Source organism: Rhincodon typus, chromosome 4 (genome assembly GCF_021869965.1).
Source record: "Rhincodon typus isolate 14 chromosome 4, sRhiTyp1.1, whole genome shotgun sequence".
Lineage (NCBI taxonomy): Eukaryota > Metazoa > Chordata > Chondrichthyes > Orectolobiformes > Rhincodontidae > Rhincodon > Rhincodon typus.
The window spans coordinates 76,218,512-76,244,628 of NC_063335.1; the positions used below are offsets into that span (position 1 = coordinate 76,218,512).

The 26,117-nt window shown below is 40.5% G+C and overlaps 1 protein-coding gene across 1 annotated transcript in view; it reads right to left on the bottom strand.

The window, feature by feature from the left end:
* The window catches only part of lpin2 (lipin 2), a 98,158-nt gene that overhangs the window by 53,563 nt on the left and 18,478 nt on the right, over positions 1-26,117 (bottom strand). Inside the window, exons 2-6 of the mRNA XM_048595822.1 lie at positions 15,794-15,982; positions 12,539-12,634; positions 4,803-5,110; positions 1,928-2,035; positions 307-430 (exon numbers count right to left, since the gene is read on the bottom strand). Of these exons, the coding sequence (XP_048451779.1) occupies positions 307-430; positions 1,928-2,035; positions 4,803-5,110; positions 12,539-12,634; positions 15,794-15,973 (816 nt within the window). The 5' untranslated portion in view covers positions 15,974-15,982. The remainder of the gene's footprint in view (positions 1-306; positions 431-1,927; positions 2,036-4,802; positions 5,111-12,538; positions 12,635-15,793; positions 15,983-26,117) is intronic.

The window sequence follows — 26,117 nt, forward strand, 5'->3', positions numbered from 1 at the left end:
CTTCAACGAATAAAATAATAGCATTCTTCATGAAAATAATTAGACTCTTCAAATCTTCCAAAAAAGATAAATTCATCTTGTTTCCTCAGCAAGTGATGTTTTCTTCCCCCCCTTGAAAGCTTTGTCATGATGCCTTGTAAATGTTTCATGTCAGTACTTGCTTTTAGGCTTTTAAGGCAATATCTCAATGAGGAAATTATAACCTAATGCATTCTGTGGTTTTATTTGGCAATACTCTGTCTAATAAAATCAAATGTAAATCTAGCAGAGATTGTCAAAGAGAGTGCAATTAAATTCAATAATTACCCTTGTTGATTCTGGAAACTCTCCCCAGGACCACTGCATGTGGGACTCAGACATCAGCACATCAGACGGCTTCACCATTAATTCAGAGTCACTTTTAGGAGAAAAGGGCTGAGAAATGGATGCGCTAAATTGGAGTAAAATAGAGGAAAAGGCTATTTTGTTTTTAAATGAAAGACACCATGTTCTGGAACAAAAAATATTTTTCAGTAACAGTTCAGAGTTTTGCAGTTATTTTGCTCAGATTATAAAACATTTACATTGGAGATCCCTAGACAAGATTAATAAGTGTTATCCTCACCATGACTACATCCAAAAAGAAAAAGTTCCCTGTGAGAGCATAAAAACTTCAATTTATAATTTCCCCTTCATTTTCCCTGTAAGGATGGGTACTGATGCAGAGGTAAACTTCGATGGACAAAGTCAATTTTCTACAGTATTGCCCAAGTGGTCAGTTTTAACATCCTAATCTACACAAGTTATCCTGTCCGCACATCACTGCAAGTGGTTAGAAGCAAGAATTGAGAGCTCACTCTTACTGAGCAAGATGGCAGTAGCACGCTTAGCAGAAATAAGCACAAACAAGGAATCAAACTGAAGTAGCAGCTCCAAAGTAACTGTTTCATTTAGAGCTCTGAACCATGAACAGTATTTCAATGCAGAGTGCTGCAGCTAACCATTTGTGAACTTCCTGAATAGCAATCAGCAGTAGGAAACCTAGCCAATTACAGGACTCAGAATGAAATCTGCCAGTCGATACAGATCAAGGATTAAACCTGGAACTCTACTGACCTTTTGGCTCAGTACTATGCATAACGTCTATCTGCCCACTGAGCCGAAGGAAACACTGCCAAATATTTATTTAGCAATCTTACAAGTAGTTGTTCAAAATTCCTTCCTAGACAATGACAAAATGTGTGTTTTGCTAACAGAATTAGCAGATCCATTCTTGGAAGTGAAGATCACGGTATGCATACAACTGTTGCTGAGTGACAGAACAGTTACACAAATGAATTGCTGCAGTTGGAAAACTAATTTCTGACAATGGGTACTGGAACTTTCTAAAATATTAATTCAACTTTCAAGAAACAAGTAGTGATTCAACAAGAATTGATATTTAAATGAATACAATGTCCTAATCATTTCCAAACAATCTCAAAAGATGAAAACGAAGAAATAATCCTTAAACAACTGAATTGACATGAACAAATGTCTGTCATAGTAGGGTTTTCTGAAGTGCCTAGCTACTGAAATTGACCTTATGCTCATAGATGTAAACCTTTTGTATCAAAGTTAGAATGCTCACATAAGTTCCTATCAAAACTCAAAAATCACTGTACACATTGTGATATATCATGCTACTGTTGGTGCAGATGCAGTAGTATTTCAAATTCTTACAAAAGCGAGGATGCTAAACATCTTATGCACTGGACAGTGTAATTGAGATAGTATAATTTAATGAGTTTTCATCATAGCAGTAGGGTACATATCACAAGACCTATTGTCTACAATTTAACAGGCTTTTTACTGTAATATGTAATTTCTGAAAAGAAGCCATTAAAAAGTACCTGTCAGCCAAACAGGGAGAAAATAACTTTCTTTGATTTAGCATTGTGTTACGTACCTCTCAGTGGGAGGCCAATCACCATCAGAGTGCGGATAATTGACCTCGTGGGAAAAGGATGAAGATTCTTGTAATTCATTGTCCTTTGAGGAAGTGTGGGGCAATCCCCTGTACAAAAAAAAATGGAATAGGCTTTGTATTCATCTTTATAAAATTATTCAACAACAGGTTTTTTGCTTAGTGACAATTTTAGAGTTTTGTTTTGCTAACTTATTGCTTTCATGTAAACAGGGCTCTGGAAATTTAGGCAAATTGCTGAAAAATCATATTTAAACTTCAGAAAGCTCTGCATAACTGGGGCAATAGTGATTGTGCAACGAGGTTTGAAAAATAGAGAATTCAGTTCAATTCAAACCAAAGTCGGACAGACAAAACTATGAGCCCCTTTCGCTTATGCTTTTTCAACATTGACATTACCTATTGTTATTTTCTCTCTCCAATACGAGTCTGAAGGGAATGAAGTTGGAGGTGGGAAACAAGCACAAATGTGCCATTCAAGTGGCATTTAAAGAGTCTTCTATTGAATTCTCTCGCAGCAAGCAAAGAAAGCAAACAACTGATAATCTAGAAACAATTATCCAACAAATAAATAGGCAGATACAAAGGGATGAAATTAACAATTCTGAAATTCTTTTTGATTGGAATTGTAAATCAGGTTTCATGCACAAGCAGTCCAATACAATACTTTCAGGTTTTAGATTCTAGTTTCATATTCAGGTAACTTGGCATTTTTTTTAAAAAAAAAGAGACATTTTACAAATACTTGCATTTTGCAAGTCTGGTGTGGGCGAACAACCAATATCAGTATTAGTAGATAATTTCTGAAAGAAGCCAACTTTCACTGCTACGGAGGCACAATTAATGCCAAAATACAAACTTAAATAACAACCAAGGATTCAATAGTAAATTAGAAACAGTATTTCAATTATTTCTACAACTGAAGAATAAGAAGTGATTAGTATTGAATAAAGACTGCATTTTAATTTTTACTAATATATCTTAAACTTTATTTTGAGATGGAATTCATTAACAACACTGACAAACAACCCAGGAGAATGAAATAGATAAAGGCGCCTCCAGTTAATTCTTATCTTACAAGAAAACAGATAAAGTCATGAATGGGATGCTGTTCATTTTACAATATGGTGACTGTCATGTGACAATCCAGTGAGTTATAGTGAGAAATTACGTACACATAGAAAGATTGAATCAAATTAAGCTTTCCACATTAGAAAATTAGATTTTAACAATTCAGTTGGGGTAGGTTAATTCCAAAAGGACTATGAACATTTGGAGCGCCATGTTATGCACATGTGAAGAGGTTCTCGAGATAACTAGGGGCAGCGAGAGACTGGTCAATGCCAGCTGGAGACCAATTCAATCAAAAAGTGAGGGCAGTTAGTCAGGGACTTTTGTCTCGTGTTCTGTCTCAAAGAAGGAAGAGGTATCTTGTTCAAGACCCAGGGCTTGGACTTAGTTTGAAATTTTCACTTATTCATGGAAAATGGATGTCGCTGGCTGAGCTAGCATTTGTTGCCCAAACATGGCTGCCCTTGACAAGATGCTGGTGAGCTGCCTTCTTGAACTGTTGCAGTCCGTTTGCTGTCAGTAAACCCAAAAGGAATTCTAGGATTTTGGCCCAGTGACAATGAAGGAACGCCAACATATTTCTAAGTCTGGATGGTGAGTGGCTTGGAGGGGAATTTGCAAGTGGTCTTCCCATGTTTCTGCTGCTCTCGTCATTCTTGATGGTAGTGGAAATGGAATTAAAAATGGTGGTCTAAAGGAGCCATGGTGAATCTCTGAAGTGCATCTTGTAGGTGAAACACTACTGCTACTGAGCATCAGTCATGAAGGGAGTGAATGTTTTTGGGTGCGATGTGAAACAAGTGGGCTGCTTTCACTGGATTGAGCTAAGAAGGGGGACAGGGAGAAAACAGCAGTTGGGCAAAAGAGTGGATATTGGTGAGCTGGGGGAAAAGAAGAGCTGCTAATATGTACTAAATCAGTGGGTGAAAATGGACTAGCTGTGATGAAAGCAGCCCATGTGATGACATAGCCTGGGATGTGGGGTCTGTGTACTTCAAGTTGTTAGTTTATGCAATAATTGTTTTTGTCAAACATTACCTGTTTTACCAAAATCTTTACTTTAAGCATGGCACAAGCTGAGAGTTCCTATGGTGCAGGGATGTCCTGACCTCTGGTACAAAAGGAGGCCCAGGATCAATTTGCATCTATTTCAGATATGTGTAATAACATCACTGAACAGGTTGTTTAGAAAAATGTATGAAAATAAAGAATGGCACAAAAATTTTGAATTTCCTGATCAGTAACTAGTAATTCTGTCAGTAGTAACTCTAGACATTCAAATGTAATATTTCAAGAAAGGCAAATTCCTTAAACTTTGCATTTGTTTTGTACTACAGCTATTTTAGTGAATGTTGTATACTTGATCCTTCTATTAAATTGAAAATGCATAGAGGAGACTATAATCTGATTAGATTGGTGATCATTGAAACCAGAGTAGAGTGAATGTAATAACTGATTAATCAAACATCTGAATTCAATAATTAGATTACTCCCGATGCTCTCAAGTTATAAAACTCCACAAAAGGGCAGATCATAGGAGATGAGGTTCACTTACAGATATCAGTGAATCTACTTACAGGTAAATGATTCACTATACAAAAGAACACAGATTACTAGCGAACGATCTTTAACATTACAATGGATCGGCGCTTATTCATTGAAGCAAGATAAAAATCTAATTGCTAGATATTTCAAAGCTTATTGCAAAAGCAAAATATAAGTACAGCACAAATCAAGAGTGAAAGGAATTCTATGAGTAAAAAGCTGGAGAAAAATTTATTTTTACCTAGGAGAATGCGATGATTTCTCCTCATCAGAACTAATGTCCATTTCAAAAATATCTTCACTACCAGTTGACGATGCACGGTCTTCCTTTTTGCCATCTGGCTTAAATTTCTTCTTCCTTCGCTTTTTCTTTTTCATTGAGCCAATGCAGACGGAGGTCTCTGAAGAAGCACCCTGACCAGTACTGTCCAAGTCATGTTTTAGTTCTCGGTCGGCTGGAGATTTGCCCAAGGTCAGCTGCATACCTTTGAAGAACTGTCCTTCTTCCGCAAGGATGGGTGATGTGGCCAGGTGAGGAGGAACTTTCTCCTAGTTATAGAAAGGATTATATATATAAAATACACACACACAAGAAACGCAATTTGAATTTAAAAAATAAATGCAGTAATTTTCTTTTCCACATATTCAAACATTTTTAAACCAAAAGAATTTTCTCACATTGCCCTCACTTTAGAATTGAAATGGTGCAATATTTTCTGCATCATCTTTTCAAAAATACATCAAATCCTTACAGACAAAAAAAAAACATTTAAAGGAAACCTTTACCTGCACCAGGACAACATTCTTTTATCACATCAATTATTCAGTCGCCTCAGATTTAGTTTTATAACTTAAAGTGGCTATTCCTTGAGCTCTTCACCACATACCACTTAATGGAAATGCATTTAATATAGTCCACCCAGACCAATAAGGTTATAACCATTAAAGTCAGCAGGAAACCGTATTAATTATGTAAACAAATCTCTTCATTTACCTGGACAACTTAGACGCACCAATTTTATAAAGTTGTTCAGAATAAATGGGCAAAATGGCCATCCTGCCTGTCCAAACCTACCACCAAAAGCTTAGTGAAGCACTGTTGGCCAGTTCTGGGCGCCAATGGGATGTCCTTTAGTGGTCATAGCTCAGGAAATCATGACAGTTCCAGCACCGATCCACACTGCAATGGGGCCTGGATGGAGTGGGGTTTAGAGAAAGCAATCCCACTGCACAAGTGATGAAATATAGAAAGACAGAAGTTCACTGATAGTTAACTAAGAGTTCTGGACAATTCTAAAGACTGGTCAGGCACTCAGGGCTGGATTGTATCACGTAACACGAGACCCCAACGTCAGGGCGAACAGAAACCTCGAGCCAGCACTAGCTGGATACCCAACCACCAATATCATCATCATTAAGAAACCACCTCAGGGAAGAAGGCCACTCTTTAGTAAGGCTCTTTGTCACTGGCTAAGAGGGCTGAGTTGAGTGCTGCTGATGCAGATATGGCTGTATCAAGCGGTGCATAGCCCCTCGGTACGCAAATACCAAGCATTACTGGTTCCGTCTCTGGTGTCACAAAGGATGGGCTGACCTCGTCGTGGAATGCTCCAAATAGTTGGATCATTCCATATCACCTGTCCCTCGTGGAAAAATTTGTGAAAGTAAACACTTTTGGCCGCAAGTTCATCAAGCAGTGGTCAGCATGTGCATTCTTGAGACCCTGTTGGAAAAGGAGAGGGTTGATCTTGTCAGGTAGCTCCCATAGCAGACATTCAAAGTCATTTGGCAGAACGTCTCATCACCAGAACTTTCCAAGAAGCACCAAGACATTGCCTGGTTGGTGGCGAAAAGGGCACTACCAGAGAGGCCCTTCATGTACGCTCAGACGCACTCTGCTACCGCATGCTGCCCTCGAAGCGACAAGGTGGGGGAAGAGACTGTCACACATCTCCTTCTAGAATACGGCTATGCAAAGGACGTCTAGAGAGAGATGCAGTGGTTTTTGTCAGGGTTCATCCCAAGCTGTTGTAACGCAGGATTCTGTGCTCTACAGTCTGTTCCCCGGAACACAGACTAAGACAAACATTAACTACACCTGGAAGACCATCAACTCTGTTAAAAGATGCTCTTTGGTCTACCCAAAACTAGTTGGTCTTCCAGTGCAAAGGGGTGACCTCGACAGAGTGTGTCGTAGACTGGCATATTCCAAAGTCCAGTACTACATGCTGAGGGACACTCTAAAGCCTGGGGCAACTGCCAAAGGTGCAGTGGGGAAAGACCATCTAAGGTCTTTCTGCCAAAGTACAACAGGGTCCGTTCAGTTATCACATCCTCCTGGTGTTTCAAGTACGTGTAAGAAAGAAATGCCTTTGGGTTTGCTGCAACTGCAGAGAAAGTCAAACTCCAATTTTTGTTTGCTCACCAAAAGCAAAGGCTGAACTGCTTTAATAACTGTATAAGTACATAAAGTTTTTTTTAATGAATGAAGTATATTTTTGCAAAATTGGTGATCTCCAGAACACCTCAACATTGAAAATGGATAGGCACGCAGAAAAATTAAAGTGAGACAGCAACACTAGCACTTAGTGGAGGTCTTGAATGTCTTCATTTGTTGCCTGCTGCTGAAAAATATCCATAGTGGTGGAAAGGCATCCCAATCCAGCATCCACCTAATTTTCATGCCCTGCTCCACAGCACATATTAAGGCTGGGAAAATGCTGCTGTCAGTCAATAACCAGATTTCAATTTTACTTTAACATACAGCTTCTTTTATGCATAGGATGACTGTTAGATTTCAGAATTGAACTTCATTTGGATTCAAATTAATAGTTGAAAGCAAAAAAAGTTATTTTTCTTTCAAGATGAAGTCAATCATACAAATTCCAATTTATAGTATGGAACTACATCCATAATGCCAAATCCAACTGTACAGCTTTATCAGAGTAAGAATTCAGAAACAATCAGCTGACTTTCACAGTTCCCAAAATCACGTGCAAGACTTTGCTGCATTGGTCAGTTTTTTTTTTCTCTTAAAATGAAGAAACTGTTTTACTACAATTTCTACATAATTTTTATTAAAGTTCACTTGTGTAGATGACTTTCCAAGAGACATGAGTTTATTATTTATTTGAAACTGCAGAGAACCCTTCTCATGATAATAAAACTGCTTTCAACCAGATGTCATTGCTTATTTCTGTGAATGATTAATAGCTTACTCAGTTACAAAATATATGTCCTGATGTAAGTGAAATTAATAATTTCCTAGGATGGAGTAGATACTGAAACTCCTGCATGCTTTCTACGTACAAAGCTGAAACAAACAAAACTACCCATTTCCCAAAACAAGTTAATCTATACAGTGTACAAGGTCTTGCTTCCATTTATACTTTCCTGAAATAAGTGACTTTTATGTTCAGCTTGAAAGCAAAATAAAAGGTCATTTAAAACAAAATGAAGGAAACCATATGCTGTTGAAATCAAGATGACGGCAAGATTGCTTTCTTACAAAAGGACTATTCAAAACTTTTAAACAAAACCACATGTCTTGGCTGCTGCTTAAAACGTATGTTCTCAACAAAGGAACCAAATCTTTCTCCTAGAAGAATTCCCGACTGCCATGGTATTTTCTTGAAATAGCACTGGATATATAGCTACATAAAAGAACTAAAAAATTAGCACAGAGCTTTTTTTTTTTTTTAAAAAAGCCAATTCTTCAGACCATAAAACAAAGAGGTGTACCTGGTTGCTTGAAGCAGGCCAAGTGTGATCTTGGCAGATCAGTCCCTTAAAAAAGGGAAACACTTCCTTATGTAATGATGGAAGACATTCACTCAAAGCTTTCACTCTCCTTCCTCCAAGTCAATGGTTAAAGACTTTCCTGACTGAGTAGCACTGGTTTGAATGGCAGCAGCATTCATTTTTGTTTAAAAATAGGATAGACAATTGGGCTTTACTTGGAGCCATAAATCATTTTATATGGAAAATAAAACAGTAATTGTGCATATAATATTTTGTTTATTAAAAAAGCTATCATCTGGTCCTGGTGGTATTTTGAAAGGATGTTAGTTTATGGCCGTGATTAGGACCTAAGAATATGCATTTTCATTGAGAGAATTGCCAGCTTCTTCCCTCTACCACTAAAGAAAGTTTGGGAAATGAAACTTGGAAGGGAAGAATTTCAGCAGCTTTATCAGATCTTGTAACAGTCAACTTGACAACACCAAATATTATTTTGTTTGGTCACCAAACATACTTGGGAAAAGTGGATTCTGCGAGAATGCTTTTTATTTCGGGTGCAGACAGAAAACTGAAGATTGCAGAAGAGCAGGCTAATAAATTTCCAACCTAACCTCCAACAACCCAATCGCCAACCACACAATGTGAAAATTACTATCAAAACAGAAGGTTGTAGTTAAAAGGAGTGGCTTGTCAGCCTTCTCCACCATTTGCAACAATAGCCCTTGCTGGGGAAAAAACAAACTCTATACATTTTCTGGAACAAAAATAAAAGTTGCTGGAAAAGCTCAGCAGGTCTGTCAGAATCTGTGGAGGAGAAAACAGAGTTAACGTTTCGGGTCCGGTGACCGTTCCTGTCTGCGTAACCTGGTTCAGTAAAAATATCTGTAACTGGAAATGGCCAGGAATTTCACTCTTGGTAACGCAGCAGAGGCTCAGGAATTTCATGCCTTTGAAATGTACCAAAAGAAAAATTCTTTGCTTCTGCTTGACAGCAAATTTGTCATCAGTACTTTTTTGCAAACGTGCTTTGAATTAAGTAGTTACTGTTCAGCTCGACAATACAATTTGAACTTGCAGAAAATCCAAAAGATCATGAAACAAGATTTCTTAATTTCACTGTTGCCATATTATTACAAACATTAAAAGGAAATACAAGGTGAAACAAGGAAGACAGTATGTAGATGGAATTAAGCCTAGTGTTTACACATGATTGAGGAATTTGTCTGATCATTCTTCCCATCAGGCCCCTAAATACACCCTTTCCTTCATTCCACTAGCCCCACTACCTTGCCCAGTACTTTGCCTCATCACTGCTACCTGCTACTGGAAATCCTGGCACAACTGCTTAAGCTGTCCTCACCATCACTTAATGTTAAAAGGTCCCATTACACGTTTGCCTCATTGAGACTCTGTACTGGCAATTTCACTTAGCAACTGCTCAGCAAACAGTCGCTGTATGTCTGAGTAGCAGGTTGAATTGTGCCACGATTACTAGAATGCTTCGGTCTGGACTAGTGGTAGCATTCTCTTAGACACTTATTTGTACTGATAGCTTCCCAAAAAGAAGCCAGATTCTGCAGCAGATCATCCACACAGTCTAGAACAGACAGATCTCCAAGATTTGTATGATTGGCTACACTAGTTCCCTCAGTTTTCACCTCCCAGTAAGTCAGCCCTCCACTGCTTTCCAGCGTGGAAGTAGACCTCCTCACACTGAACGTACCCCTAGTTTCACAAAACCCATCACTCCAGGATTCTTCACTGTTATCCAACTCTACTTCATCGGAGGCATCACACACCGATGCTGCAGGTTCCCCAACTCCATTGAGTGATCTACTTGCCACCACATTGTCCATTCTCCTGGCTTCAAGCAAATCCATTTCATGAGCCATTTTCCAAAGCTGCCCTGCAGCTATTGGTTCAACAACATTGATGAGGTCACTTGGTGTTGACGACCGTGGGGTCCAGGATCCCAGACATCTTGCATCTTATTTGGTCCCTTGGTATTTCAGTTTTGGAGAAATACCTTTGCATCACTTGAAAGTTCAGTCAGCCTTTCACTATTTCAAAATTTTTCTCCTCAGTGCTTCACTTGGTCTTCTTTTTGCCATTTTGAACAGCTGGCTTCACCTCGTGAGTTACATGGCTCTCCAGTTATGGACTTGGTATTCTTGAGACAGCTGATCCCTGAGAGTCGATCTCATCCAAAAGAAGGAGGTAACGTGAAGAATAGCCTGTGGAAGTTGCAGGTGCTATTGTAAGCAAACTAGCTTCAGAAGATACTTGAGCCAATTTTGTTTACTGTCAGGAGGTAAAGTACACAGACAGTCACGCAGAGAATGGGTGAATCATTCATATTGTACATTATGCTTTTGAAGACGGGGTGGGGTGTACACCTCTTGGAAATGTTACAGACCTTGCAAAGGTCCTGTGGGATCTAGCTCTTGGAGTTGTGCCCTGATCATATGTAATGCCAAAAGACAAAAACAATTACATGCTAACAGTCTGGCTGTGGCAACAGCCTAATGATCATGTCACTGGGCTATAATTTGGAAGCCCAGATTAATATTCTTGGGACGTGGGTTCGAAACCCACTCTCAGATGGTGGGATGGGAATTTAATTAAAACAGGGATAAAAAGATGTCAATAGTTACTCTACAATCACTGTCAAATAATAGGAAAATTGATCTGCCCTTTATGAAAGAAAACCTCGCTAGTTGGTCTCGCCTATATTTGACTCCAGACCCACAGCAATATGGCTGATTCCCCTCTGGGCAGTACTTTCTAGTTGAGCCAGTGATGTTCTCATCCCACAAATGAATAGAAATAAAGCTGCTTAGGTCATGATGAGAATGGCCTGTGAATTTGAAGATACTCATCAGTATAATAATGTTGTCAATCTCCTTACTACAGCTGATGACCTGCCTGCCCCTGCTCAATCTGGAGGAGAGATCCACAATGTAGTCAACAACTTCAAAAGCTTCAAAGATAGAGAGAGACCAGGTCCTCCCCGTCAGCTTGCTTGTACACAGAACCACTACTGTAGCGGTGATCTCTTCACATTATTTCCGGATTAGCTTTCTTGCACATGTATTGCGTGATCAATGTCACCTGCTCCTTCATATTGAGGCCCCTAGATGCTACAGCCAGCAGTACATCCTCAATTTAGTCTTCAACTGCCAGATCACTGAGCGCTTCCCATCTTGCCCCCAAACCTGTCCAGCTTTGTACTCATCAACAATTTGAATATCCAGCCAGGAGTATACTTACTTCTTCCAGAGAATGAAGGGAACACACATTGGGAACCTCTGCCTGAGTTTGGCCTAAAGGCCTAACCTCCACCACCGAGCCTCCAATATCCGAAGAGCTTCAGACAGAATGCCTGTCTCAATTCTTCCAAAATCCACTTCATCTTGGAAACTTTCCTTTTAATCTCATCTGTCATGACTTGACACAAATGCTGTGGAGTCCTACTGACCACGCCAGAAATCTAACATGAGAATTAACACGTGGATGGTCCAAAGATTATGAAACCAGATTTTATTTTACATAAATCAGGTCATTACAATACTGAAGGGAAAATAAGTTTAAACATGGAAGACAGTGTGTGTTTATGGAAGTAAGTCTGTGGTTTATATCTGGCTAAGGAAATCTTATGCCTGTCTGATTCTTTTCATGTTCAGCTCCTGCCCCCAAAGATATCTTTTCCTACAGTGTCCATTTGACTTCCCCAGCTGTCATGCCAATGCCCTTCCTCACTGTTGCCACCTGCTGTGGGAGGTTCCATTACACAAAGGCATCTGCAAATTCAGAAGCAAAAAACTGAATTTTGAAATATTATTGTTAACACACAAATTGGGTCCTTTCTTCACAAGGCACACACCATACCAAAAAATTAGCTTTCAACTGTGCATTTGAAACCACAGTCGAATTTCCATTGCTCAATTCTTCTGTCACACCTTTTCAATGTTGGATACATTGGTGGTTTAATTTATACTTCTTCTCGTCACTGTTTAATTGTAATATTCTGCCAATAAAATGGCATCAGTGGCAAGTTATTCTTGTTATCTGCCCAAATTGATTGCTGTTGAATTTAAATAGTACATAGTAAGTGAAACTTTCCCAGTTATGAGGGGTATGGCACTCATTTTAAAATAGCTGTTTGCAAAATATACAAGCAGACCACAATGTTTTTCCATTAAACCTTTACAAATTCAGTTAAAAATCATTACATACATTTCCTTCTTCTGTTTCCTGTACAAAGAACGCTTCTCCATTATCTCCCAACTTCATGTGCAGATCTACTGGATTGCCATTAATCTCGATGTCAATCTGCAAATTCCATAATAGCACTAAGTAAATCTGACATCACTATTAAAAAAGTCAAAACCATTCTTCTACATAAGCAGCTCTATAAACTTCGTGTGGAAACATCTATAAAAACAAAACACAGAGGCGCAACAGCTTTTACACAATACATCAAGGTTCTTTGCAGAGAATTATAAAATAGGTTTTTGCAAAGCCTCAAGTCAACATTAGGACCAATAGATTGATTTCTACTGCAGACACATCCATTACAAACTGAACGAGGATCCTCAAGCTCATTTTGTACTGAGCAGAAAGCAGAGTTGAGAGAAGATCAAACATAATTATACTGAAAGGTGACACAGACTCAAGGGGCTATTTGGTCTACTCGTTCATTGGATTTTTTGTTCACTCCTGGTAAGTGGGTGTCGCTGGCTGGAGCCGGATTTCTTTCCCATCCCTAATTTCACTTGAGAAGGTGGTGAGCTGCCTTCTTGAATCACAGCATTCCATTTCATGTAGGTACACTACCAATGCGGTCAGGTAGGGATCTTTAGAATTTTGACATAACAACACTAGAAGAACAGTGATATATTGCTAAATCAGGATGGAGAGTGGGTTGGAGGAGAACTTGTAAGTGATATTATTCCCATGCACCTACTGTCATTGCAGGATTTCTAACCTCTGACCAGGTCTTAGAATTTATATGGTTGATGGAGTTCAGTTTCTGGTCAATAGTAACTGCAGGGTGTTGATCATGGGGGGAATTCAGTGATAGTAATGCTGCTGAATATCAAATGGATAATAGATTGTCTTTTGTTAGAGATGATCATTGCCTTCCCCTTGTGTGGCATGAATGTTACTTTCCACTTGTCAGCCAAAACCTGGACATCGTCCAGGTCTTGCTGCATTCAGACAGTGCGCTTGGGTATTGGAGAAATTACAAATGGTGATGAACATGCTGAACATCTAATGTTATGATGGAGAGAAAGCTTTTGATGAAGAAGCTGAAGGGAGGGAATATCAAAAAGGGGTGAACAGGCTACTTCTGCTCCTATTTTCAATGTTTTTAACAAAATATTGCACTACCTTTAATACTGGGCTCACTTCATTGTCTAGGTGTTGCCTTAAATTCAGTAAAGTACAACCACTCTCAAGCTGCAACTATTCAAAATAATTTCATAAATCCTGCTTAAACTGTCATATTCAATAATGTGATAAACAAGTGTAAACAAATTAATTCTTTAATGTTGGTAACTTTCCAAAAATTGCCAGTTAATTTCACTCAAATCAGTACTAGGTAATAAGATAAAGTTACATCAGTTAAACCATTTGGCAACTACAAACACGGAATTTGCTAAGGCATATCATTAACATGGAATAATCATAAGTCAATTTGCCAGGTCACATTCAGCTTTACTGAATTTAAGGAGGAACAACACAGTTAAGCTTTCAGTATAAAAAAAAACAAACTGCGGATCCTGCAAATCAGGAAACAAAACAGAAATTGCTGAAAAAGCTCAGCACGTCGGGCAGCATCTGTGAAGGAAAAAACAAACAGAGTTAATGTTTCGGGTCCGAGTTTAGCGGAAGGGTCACCGGACCCGAAACATTAACTCCGTTTGTTTGTTTTTTCCTTCACAGATGCTGCCAGACTTGCTGAGCTTTTCCAGCAATTTTTGTTTTGTTTCCTAAGCTTTCAGTATATTTTTAGTACTGAATACAATGGATTTCAATTAGAAAAGGTCTGCATATCAACTTCACCAAATCTCTGGACAACCAGTATTTATATTATGCAAAACAAAAACAAATGGTTTTGCAATTGGATGACAGTTTGGTCCTAAGAATTTTTACATGAATAACAAATTAATCATTCTTATTCATCTAATTTCTTTAAGAACTAGCTGGATTTGTTCATTAATTTTCTATCAAGACTAATATGGGAAGTTACAGCTGATAATTGAGAATAACAGTAATTGTTAATACAATACCAAACTCTTATTCCTGGAATGGGAAATTTCAAAATATTTAGTTCTGTTTGTCCCGGCTCATTTTTACTTCAAGTCATTGAGTCATACAGCATGGAATCAGACCCTTTGGAGCAACCAGTCCCGGCCGAACATAATCCCAAACTAAACTAGTCCCCACCTGCCTGCACTTGGCTCATACCCCTCCAAATCTTTCCTATTCACGTAATTATCCAAACGTCTTTGAAACATTGTAATTGTGCCCACATCCACTACTTCCTCAGGAAGTTCATTCCACATGTGAACCACCCTCTGTGATATAAAAAAAAAGAAGTTGACCCTCACGTCCTTTTTAAATCTCCCTTCTCTCACCTTAAAAATGGACCCCCTAGTTCTTAATCCCCCATCCTAGGGAAAAGGCACTCGGCATTAACCATACCTATACCCCTCAACTGTATAACCTTCAAAAAAGGTTGCCTCTATGCTCCAGTGAAAAAAGTCCCAGCCTATTCAGCCTTTCTTTACAACTCAAACCTCCATCTAGTTTCTTTCAACTTCCCTGTTTTAAAAAAAAAAGCAGTAAAAAATAAAAATGCTTGTTCTGTTTGCATTCTAGTGATTCCAGGGCAAAAATTGGTTTCCAAAAGACTGGAAAATCTGCCCCAATGGCATGCAGGGAGGTTACCAGATTAGTTTTTGACTTTTAGTTTATTTGGGCACAACTACTTTATAGTATCTTTCATTCTATAGAGCATGGCATTTTAACTGCTTAGAGCATCTGGCTGCTTAGTGAGAGTGTGTTCAGGAGTAGGAACACCAGTCTTGCCGGTTAGTTATGCTGCTCTTCTTCCATGGCTGAGATGAACTGACTATTTAACACTGAAGGTTTTGATTGTCAAATATTTCATCTTTTGTTTTGCACACTACTTTCAGAAACTGTTCTTTTAGTATCTCTAACTTCAGTACAAAGGAGGATAAGCCTTGCAAGGTTTCAGCTTTTAAAATTACAGATAACTATGAAACTGGCAATATAAAAAGCAAACAGATTACATTTTCTAATGGGATTCGTAATTCTAAAACAGAACTCTACTCTGGGATTAACACAGAATCGCAGAGTTACGGTAGACCAAATAAAATATGACAAGATCAAGGCAACTGAAGTTCATTCAACAATTGTTTTAACATCCTTTTCAAATCTAACTATTAGTTAGAAACTTACCACATTTTCCTTTGACCGAAGTACTCCCAACTTTCCAAATCGAACATGAAATGGTGAGCACTGGTAAGTACCATCCTGCTGTTGGACTACAATCACATCAATGCATCCAGAGAGTGTCGCAGGATTCAATCCCTTGTACAATTCCTTAACTGTTACCAGTAATTGTCCGACATAGTTCATGGTTTGGGACTGGAAAAATAAACAAAAAGATAACATTGCTTGAACGTTCTTGTGCACTGTGCTGAAGTTTACCTATTTTAAAATTAAATCCTGACCATATTGTAAGATCACTGGATGTACATGTTAAGCTATTTTATTTAAACCAATTCACTTTTAACAAAAAAAATTGATCCACTTATAATTTAATCAATGTTGTATTGAGGATTTGAATTTCATCATACTGGTTAACATTATTCATTTCATTAGAAAACTCAAGTGGTAAAGTAAACTGCACGTAGAGCAGTCATGTCGTCTACAAGCGATTTAAAACATGAAATTCTCCGTTTAAACCTTTGTATGGAAAGTATGCACTATATAATTTCAGCAGTATCTTTGAGAAAAAGTTAAAAATAAAATGAAAGCCTGCTTGTTTTTAAGTCAGTAAATGATACCCAAATGGGAAACCACCAACCTTTTCCACCAATCCGTAAACTAGCACTTAGCCCTAACAAACACAAAAAAAAAGTTAAAAGCAACATTTTGCTAATCTAGAGATAGTAAGAACTGCCGATGCTGGAGTCAGAGATAACAGTGTGGAGCTGGAGGAATACAGCAGGCCAGGCAGCATCAGAGGAGTAGGAAAACTGACGTTTCGGGTCGGGACCCTTCTTCAGAAAAAAAAAATATCGGAGGAAGGGTCCCGACCCAAAACATCAGCTTTCCTGCTCCTCTGATGCTGCCTGGCCTGCTGTGTTCCTCCAGCTCCATACCGTTATCTCTATTTTGCTAGTCTAATCTGATTTTAATCCTTGCTAATCAGGAAGCACAATGTTTTAAGACAATTCTGTTTTCCATGTCAAACATATTTAAGTTTGCTTTTAGCAAATCAGTCTGTTCCCATCTTGCTCATTTGTAAGTTTCTTTTGCAGCACTCTTTCGAAATCCATCCATGCAAATATGTAGAATGCATCACAAACAGACCTTTTCATTAGGATATCTTCAGGTTTTCCAGCAAGACATGTGCGTATCATTATTTACTGCAGGCACTCTGAACTAGTTGCCACCCCTAGCCAAGTTGTTCCAGTACAGCTACAACACTGGCATGTACCCAGCAATGTGCAAAATCGCCAGGCATGTCCTGCCCACAAAAAGCAGGACAAACCTAACCCAGCCAATTAAAGATCTGTCTCCTCTCAATCATTGACAAAACGTTGAAAGGGATCGTAACAATATCAAGCAGCACTTGCAAAAGAATAATCTGTCGCCTGACACTCACTTTGGATTCAACCAGGGTAGCTGAGTTCCGGATCTCATTACAGCCTTCTTTCCAACCTGGATTTAAAAAAAATGCTGAACTCTGAAGGTAATGAGAGAGTGATTGCCTTTGACTCAATCAGTATTTGATCAAGTCTGACATCAAGGAGCTCCAGCAAAACGGAAAACAATTTGGAATCCGTGTTTGTGGTGGTACTAGTGGTGGGGGGAGAAAACAGACAGTACAATCCAAACCCAGGACCTATTCCACCAACAGGACACGAGCAAATTGGTGTATGTCTCATCCAATCCTAACTTGGAACTATAGCAAGGTGTAGAGCTGGATGAACACAGCACGCCAAGCAGCATCAGAGAAGCAGGAAAGGTGACGTTTTCGGGCTGAGATCTGAAGGAGGGTCTCGGCCCGAAACGTCAGCCTTCCTGCTCCTCTGATGCTGCTTGGCCTGTTGTGTTCATCCAGCTCTGCATCTTGTTATCTCAGATGTTCTGGGGACTCCGGTTCAAATCCCACCACAGCAGATGGTGGAATTTGAATCTTTCTAAAAAAAGGGTCTGGAATTAAGAATCTACTGATCATCATGAAATCACTGCCGATTGTCAGAAAAACCCAAATGGTTCGCTAATGCCCTTCAGGGAGGAAATCTGCTACCCTCACCTAGTATGGCCTACATGCGACTTCAGACCCACAGCAATGTGGTTGACTCTCAATTGTCCTCCGAAATGGCCTAGCAAGCCTCTCAGTTGTACCAGTCATTACAAAGTCTCAAAGAAATGAAACTGGATGGATCAGCTGACATCGACCCAAGCACTGGAAAAGACAACAACAGAAACAACCCTGTCGACCCTGCAAAGTCCTCCTCACTAACATCTGGGGGTTGTGCCAAATTTGGAAGAGCTGTCTCACAGACTAGTTAAGCGACAGCCTGACATAGTCATACTCACAGAATCATACCTTACAGACAACATTCCAGACACCACCATCACCATCCCTGCATATGTCCGGTCTCACCGGCAACACAGATCCAGCAGAGGTGGCGGCACAGTGGTATACATTCGGGAGGGTGTTGCTCTAGGAGTCCTCAACATTGACTCTGGACCCCATGAAGTCTCATGGTTTCAGATTAAACACGGGCAAGGAAACCTCCTGATTATCACATTCCGTCCTCCCTTAGCTGATGAATCAGTACTCCTCCATGATGAACAACACTTCGAGGAAGCACCGAGGATGGTAAGGGCACAAAAACGAACTCTGGATGGAGGATTTCAATGTCCATTACCAAGAGTGGCTCGACAGCAGAACTACTGATCGAGCTGACCGGGTCCTAAAGGACATAGCTACTAGACTGGGTCTGCGGCAGGTGGGGAGGGAACCAACAATAGGGACAAACATACGTGACCTCATCCTTACTAATCTGCCAGCTGCAGTTGCATCTGTCCGTGACAGTATCGGTAAGAATGACCATTGCACAGTCCTTGTGGAGACAAAGTCCCCGCCTTCGCATTAAGAACAACCTCCATCGTGTTGTGTGGCACCATCACCGTGCAAAATGGGACAGACTTCACACAGATCTAGCAACTCAAGACTGGGCATCCATGAGGTGCTGTGGGCCATCAACAGCAGTCGAACTGTACTCCAGCACAATCTGCAACCTCATGACCCAGCATATCCCCCACTCTCCCATTACCGTCAAGCCAGGAGATCATACCAGGAGCAACACCAGGCATACCTAAAGATGAGGTATCAACCTGGTGAAGCTACCAAACAGGACTACCTGCATGCCAAACAGCAAAAGCAGCAATAAACAGAGCTAAGCGATCTCACAACCAACGGATCAGATCTAAGCTCTGCAGTCCTGCCACATCCAGTCGTGAAATGTTGGTGGACAATTCAACAACTCCCTGGAGGAGGAGGCTCCACAAATATCCCCATCCTCAATGATGGAAGAGCCCAGCACATCAGTGCAAAAGATAAGAAGTGTTGAGTGGATGTTCCATCTTGGCCTCCTCCAGTGGTTCCCAACATTACAGTCACCAGTCTTCAGCCAATTTGATTCACTCCACGTGATATCAAGAAATGGTTAGAGACACTGGTTACTGCAAGGTGCACTGCAGAAATTCACCAAAGAAACCTCAGACAGCACCTTCCAAACCCATGACCACTTCCATCTAGAAGGACAAGGGCATCAGATAAATGGAACACCACCACCTCCAAGTTCCCCTCCAAATCACTCACCATCCTGACTTAGAAATATACCCCTGTTCCTTCACTGTCGCTGGGTCAAAATCCTAGAATTCCCTCCCTAATAGCATTGTGGGTCAACCCACAGCAGGAGGACTGCAGGTTCAAGAAGGCAGCTCACCACCACCTTCTCAAGGGCAGCTAGGGATGGGCAAGAAATGCTGGCCTGCCAGCGACACCCACATGCCACAAATGAAAAGCAAAAAAACTACTGGAGTGTGATGGACCTTTGATAATGTTGGCAGCCTTTCCGCAGCAGCGAGCAGTGTAAATGGAGTCCAAGGACGGAAGGGTGCCTTCCATGACGGTCTGGTCTGAGCTGGGCTATGCACACCACCTTCTGTAGTTTCTAACAGTCCTGGGCAGAGCAGTAGCCATACCAGGCTGTTACACACCCGGACAGTATACTTTCAATTGGTCCACCTGTAGGAGTTGGGGAGGGACTTTATGGACATGCCAAATTTCCTGAGCCGCCCAAGGAAGAAAAAGTACTGTTGTGCCTTCTTGACTGTCACATTTACATGGGAAGTCCAGGACAGGTTGTCAGTTATCGTCACTGCGAGGAACTTGATGCTCTTCACCTTCTCAACCGGAGTTCTGGTGATGTGGATGGGGGCGTGCTTTCCTCCTTTCTTTCTGAAGTCAACGATCAGTTCTTTAGTTTTGCCGACGTTGAGAGACAGATTGTTTTCATGGCACCACATCATCAAGCCCTCCATTTCCTTTCTGTAGTTTGACTCGTTGTTGTTAGATATCTGTCCCACTTACTTTGCAATGCTCTTAATTAACCACTCTAAGATAGGAGTCTTAAAGAGCTTAATATTTTTCCCCACAACACAGAAGAACACATTATACAAAGTTCTCTTATCATCTAACTTAGTAAAAGTAGTAATGACCATTATTTAGACATGAAAATTGTATTACTAATAGTTCACTATTTCATACTTCCCAAAGCTACCATTTCTAGGTAACCTCCAAATCGAAGGAATGGTAAGAGGAAAATCACATTATTACAGTTTGAAATGCAAAATGGTTCAAAATGGCATGGAAGATCTAGATATGCCGCAGTTGTTCAATCTAGTGTGCTCGGATAAAGCATAACTGACAAAGGGGTAGTTTGTCAATTGAAATAAACTCAAGCCTTATTTAGACACAGGTAAAGTTTTGAGCTTCGAGTGCAGACATAAAAAGCATTGTAGAGAAAGTGTAACTGCATAAACTTGGAATTTAGAGATGTGCTTACTCTTTTTACATTGGAACAGATAAATTATGCTCGAGTGTTTTAAATTAGAAAGAAGGAGGTGAAAATTGATTACTAAACAGTTTAACAGTCTTAAAAAAAGTCAAAAATATAGCTACGAGCACTCTCTCTCAGCACAACATGTGCAAACCTGGCTAAGATTGTAAGCTGCAAAACTTAGCCACATTAAGGCTGAGTAACAATTTTAGGAGGACACAGTGGCTCCCGTGGTTAGCACTGTTACCTCTCAGTGCCAGGGACCCAGGTTTGATTCTAACCTTGGGTGACTGTGTAAGGTTTGCATGCTCTTCCTGTTTCTGCATAGGTTTTTGCCAGGCACTTCAGCTTCCTCCCACAGTCCAAAGATGTGCAGGTTAGATGGATTGGCCATGTTAAATTTCCCTGTAGTGTCTAGAGACGTGCAGGCTAGGTGGCTTAGCCATGGGAAATGCAGGGTTACAGGTGGGATGCTCTTCGGATAGTCCGTGCAGTCCTGACAGGCCAAACGGCCTCTTGCTGCACTGTAGGGATTCTACGATTAAGTTCATAAAGAAACAGACTGAGGAGGATCATATACCCACAGAGACACAGAGACAAGGTAGTACACAATGAAAGGCAAGAAGCTATAGGAACAGCAGGATCTTGGGGTATTTGTCCACGAATCCCTGAAGTGGCAGGTTAATAGGGTAGTTAAGGAGACATATGGGACACTGGTCTTTTTCAGTCGAGGCATAAATTTAAAAAAAGGGACCAGAGGTTATATTGGAACTGTGAAGGTGTTTGATTATGCCACAGCTGCAGTATTGTGCACAGTTCTAGTTTCTGCAGCGTAAGGAGGATGAGATTGTACTAGGGAGGGATGTGCCTGTGTGCACACAGAAGACTCCTTAGGAAGTTGCCAGGGATAGAGCACCTCACCTCCTAAGGGAGGCTGTATAAGCTTGGATTGTTTTTTTTTGAAGGGGAAAAAGGTTGAGGACAGATCTGATAGAGGCATGTAAGATTTTGACAGGCTGAACAGAAAGCAGCCTAGCTGAAGGGTCAATAACAAGGAAGCATAATTTCTAAAAAAGGTGAAGGGAAGGAGGTGTAGATGGGATTTAAGGAAAAATCTTTTCACCCAGAGAGTGGAGGAGGTCTGAAATGATTGGGAGTGTAGTTGAGACAGGTAACTTCTCAACATTTGAAAAAGAACCTGGATGAGCACTTGAAATGTCATAATATTCAAGGCTATGGGCCTGGTACTGGAGAGTGGGACTACTGTAAACTTGGTATAGCTTTGGCGGTACAGACTTGATGGGTGGAAAGACCTTTACTGTATAACTCTGACTATGATTCTGTGAAGAGAATAACGATTACCAGTGCTGGGGGATCAAACAGGACATCTGCAGAGCATGGGCTGCTCTATTTACTAAACAAGGAAAATGACTTTTATGAGAAATTATGCAACAACTGTGGGACGTAACAAGAAAAAAAATTGTAACGGAATGCAAGAATTAAAACTCTACATTACAAAGTCAACATGGCAGAGAGAGATCTTGGGTGATCTTGACAGCATCACTTGGCTTATGCTTGTAAAATAAAGTCTGTCTTAGATGAACACAAATTCAAAGTGGCTGCTTAAACCACAATGACATTGTCCTACAAATTGAAAAAAAAACAACTCCCGTTACATGCACTATTAACAATCACATAACAAGCGCATCTTCATAATTATCATTGAAAAACCTATGCAAGTGTTCAGAGACAACAGAATGTATGAATGTCCAATGGAAACACCTCTTGGCTGTTGATCAACTCAGCAGTCTGCCTGCTGTTATGGGACACCATTTTTTGAGGACTTGCGTTTAAGAGTTCTTGGACAGCAGTTTATTTGAAGTCTATGCAGAGGAGTGGACATTTTAGTTCAAAACAAAGTTTCTGAAAGGTCACTTGGGATATAATAGAATTTGTTTTGAGAACAGATACTATTTAGAATTCTGTTAAGGAGCAGTTATGGAAATAAATTAACTCAGTAAGGGTTTCACTTTGTGAAAACTTACATACCACAAGTTCTCAGGTAGAAATCGGTATTGGTCATTCAAAGCTGAGATCTTAGTGGGGAGTCAAAAAGGTTTCATGGGACCAGAACTGAAAGCAGTTAAGTCAGCCAATGGCTTTGTTAAGGGAGGCAAATTTAATCTGGATTTTACTTAACTATAAAAATGTTGGTATTGGGAAGTATTTGGCATTTATAAATAAATAAGGTACATTTTACATAATAGTTGTATGTAGATACCTTGGTTTGCTTTATTTTGCATAATAAATTTCTGCTTTACTGTAAGAACCAAATCTGCAGCCTGGTGTGCTTTTTTATTCACTCATGGAACACTGGCTTTACTGGATGGCCAGGATTTATTGCTCGTTCCTTTGTCATCCTTGAGAAGGTGGTGGTGAGCTGCCTTCTTGAATCATTGCAAAACACTTGCTGTACGATTACCCACAATGCCCCCAGGAAGGGAATTCAATGATTTTGACCCAGTGACAGTGGAGACATGGCGAAATATTTCCAAGTCAGGATGGTGAGTGACTTGGAGGGGAACTTGCAGGTGGTGGTATTCCCATTATGCGCTGCTCTTGTTCTTCAAGATTGAGGCAATTGTGGGTTTCCAAGGTACTGTCCAAGGAGCCTTTAATTTCTGCAGTAACATCTTGCAGTCAGAACACACTGCTGTTACTGAGCATCAGTGGGAGGTAGGAATGGATGGCACCACATCCGCAAACAATCACGAGGGCTGCTTTGTCCTGGATGGTGTTGAGCTTCAGTGTTGTTGGAGCTGCATCCATCCAGGTAAAGGGGAATATTCCATCACACTCCTGGCTTGTGCCTCGTAAGTGGCAGACAGGCTTTGGGGAGTCAGGAGTAAGAGTTACACACTGCAGTATTTCTAGCCTCTGACCTTCACTTGTAGCTGCACTGTTTACATGGGAAGTCCAGTTGAGTTTCTAGTCAATGGTAACCCCAACAATATTCATATTGGACATCGAGGGGCTCTTATTGGATTGTCTCTTATTGGAAATGTTCAGTCTGACATTTGTGTGGTGCAAATGTCACTTGTCAGCCCAACCCCAGATATTATCCAGACCTTGTTGCATTTGAACGTGGACTACTTCACTAGCAGGAGTCACAAATTGTGCTGAACATTGCGCAATCATCAGTGAACATCCCCACTTCTGGCCTTATAATGGAGAGAAGGACCTAGGACACTACCCTGAAGAACTCCTGCAGAGGTGTCCTGGAGCCGAGATGGCTGACCTCCAAGAACCACAACCATCTTCCTATGTGCCAGGTACAACTCCAACCAGCAGAGAGTTTGCCCCCACATGCCCACTGATACTAGTTTTCGAAGAGCTCCTTATTGCCACACTCCGTTGAATGCAGCCTTGATGTCAAGTACTGAAAATGCTCACCTCCCCTGTCAATTCAGCTCTTTTGTCCATGTTTGAACCAAGGTTATAATGAGGTTAACAGCTAATTGATACCTGTGAAACACAGGCCAAGTGCTGCTTAATAGTACTCTTATGATTGTTGATGAAAGTTTGCCATGCTAAATTTAATAAAATATCTGGGATTCAAGTTGTGCGATAGTAACATCAAATGGGATCATAATACTCAAAGTAAAATTTAAGATACCTGCACAATTTCCATAAAAGCAAAGGTTACAATTAAACTTCAAGTGCCACTTTAAATGAAAAGCAAGCAACTCAAACTAGAATATGGTACAGAGGCATGGATACAAACAGCAAGGCAGTGGAAATAATTCTGAAATAGTACTAAACAAAAATTCAGTGCAAGCATGGTAGATGTATCACCTTCTTCTGTACTCTTGTTGTTGTGATCTATGAAAAGAAGAGTGCTTTTCCTGCCACTGCACTGCCACAAGACATCTCAAATGTCAATGTGCAATTGGAACTGGAAGATGGCATCAGTTCCACCCATACATTTATGCACTTCAATTAGCAGTCCATTCTCCTGCATACTGCTTCACTCGACAATCCGCTCTCCTCTATGACTGCACTTCAAATCAGCAGCCTAAAAGTATTGTTTGATCCCCTTGTCACTTTACTTAGCGGCCCACTCTCCCCACTTTGGCCCCTTGACTTCACTCTGCAGTCCATTCTCACCTACAAGGCCTTGCCACTGCACTTGCCAATCTGCTCCCCACTCTCATCTTGCATCCAGACCCTTGACTCAACAGCATGTACTCCCCTTTGACACAGTCAGCGACTCTCACTACCCTTCAACTCCCTCATAGCATCACTTGGCAGCCCATTTGACTTGGTCTCCCACACAATGCTTCAACACGCTCTCCCTTCCCAGCCCAAGCTCCTCAATAACTTCAACAGGCAACACACTCCCTCTCCTTTGGCACTTTCCTCAACTTCTTGACTCTCGATCTCAATCCCTCCTTGGGAAACAGAACAGAAAGGCACCATAGCAGTGACATGTTGGAGCAGGCAGAAAAGTGCTTATACTCACTTTGAATTTAGGAGAATGAGAGGAGATTTTTTTGAAATACAAGATCCTGAGGGGGCTTGACAGGTTAAATGAGGAGAGGTTATTTCCTCCAGGACCAGAGACATAATCTCAGGACAAAAGGGTCACCCGTTCAAGACAGAGAGGATGGTTCTGTGGAATACTTTGCCAGAGGGGGCTGGCATGGTTGAATTGTTAAGTATATTCAAGGCTGAGTGAGGCAGGATTCCTAACCATTAAAAGGAAATCAAGTGCTATGGGGAGAAAAGGTAGGAAAGTGGAGTTGAAGATTATAAGATCAGCCACGATCTCACCAAATGGCCTACTTCGCTCGTGTCTTATTAGGTTTTATAGTCTAGTCTAATCCAATGACCTCCTGATATTTCACCCAAAGATGACTAAGCAACATGATATGCGCTGTAGGACATGCTGGGAGACAGAACAGCATGGAAGCTAAGCCAGTAAAGCCAAGCTGTTCTCATCCCACTTCAAAATTGCTTTACACCAGGACTGATATACTAATTGACACTTACCCCTCCCTAGTCTCAAGATATTCAATGGAACTTATAGTACCTACAAATGGTTAATGCAGCAATTAATGGGAATGCAACCAAAGTTCCTGTGACTTGCATAACTTAATGGGATCCCAAGCAGGTCACTGAGAAAAGCTTTTTTAAAAAAAAAAGAACAGCACACAGGAATCTCAATGTATTGCAGAGTTGTACAGCTTGGATGTGAACCTGTGACTTGCAAGTCAACGACCTCTTTCTCATCTGTATTGCCAGGATATGAACCAGAGTCCAGAACATTGTCCTCCCTCACCTTCATTGTGATAAACTATGCAGATCACCATTTGAGATAACAAGGTGTAGAGCTGGATGAACACAGCAGGCCA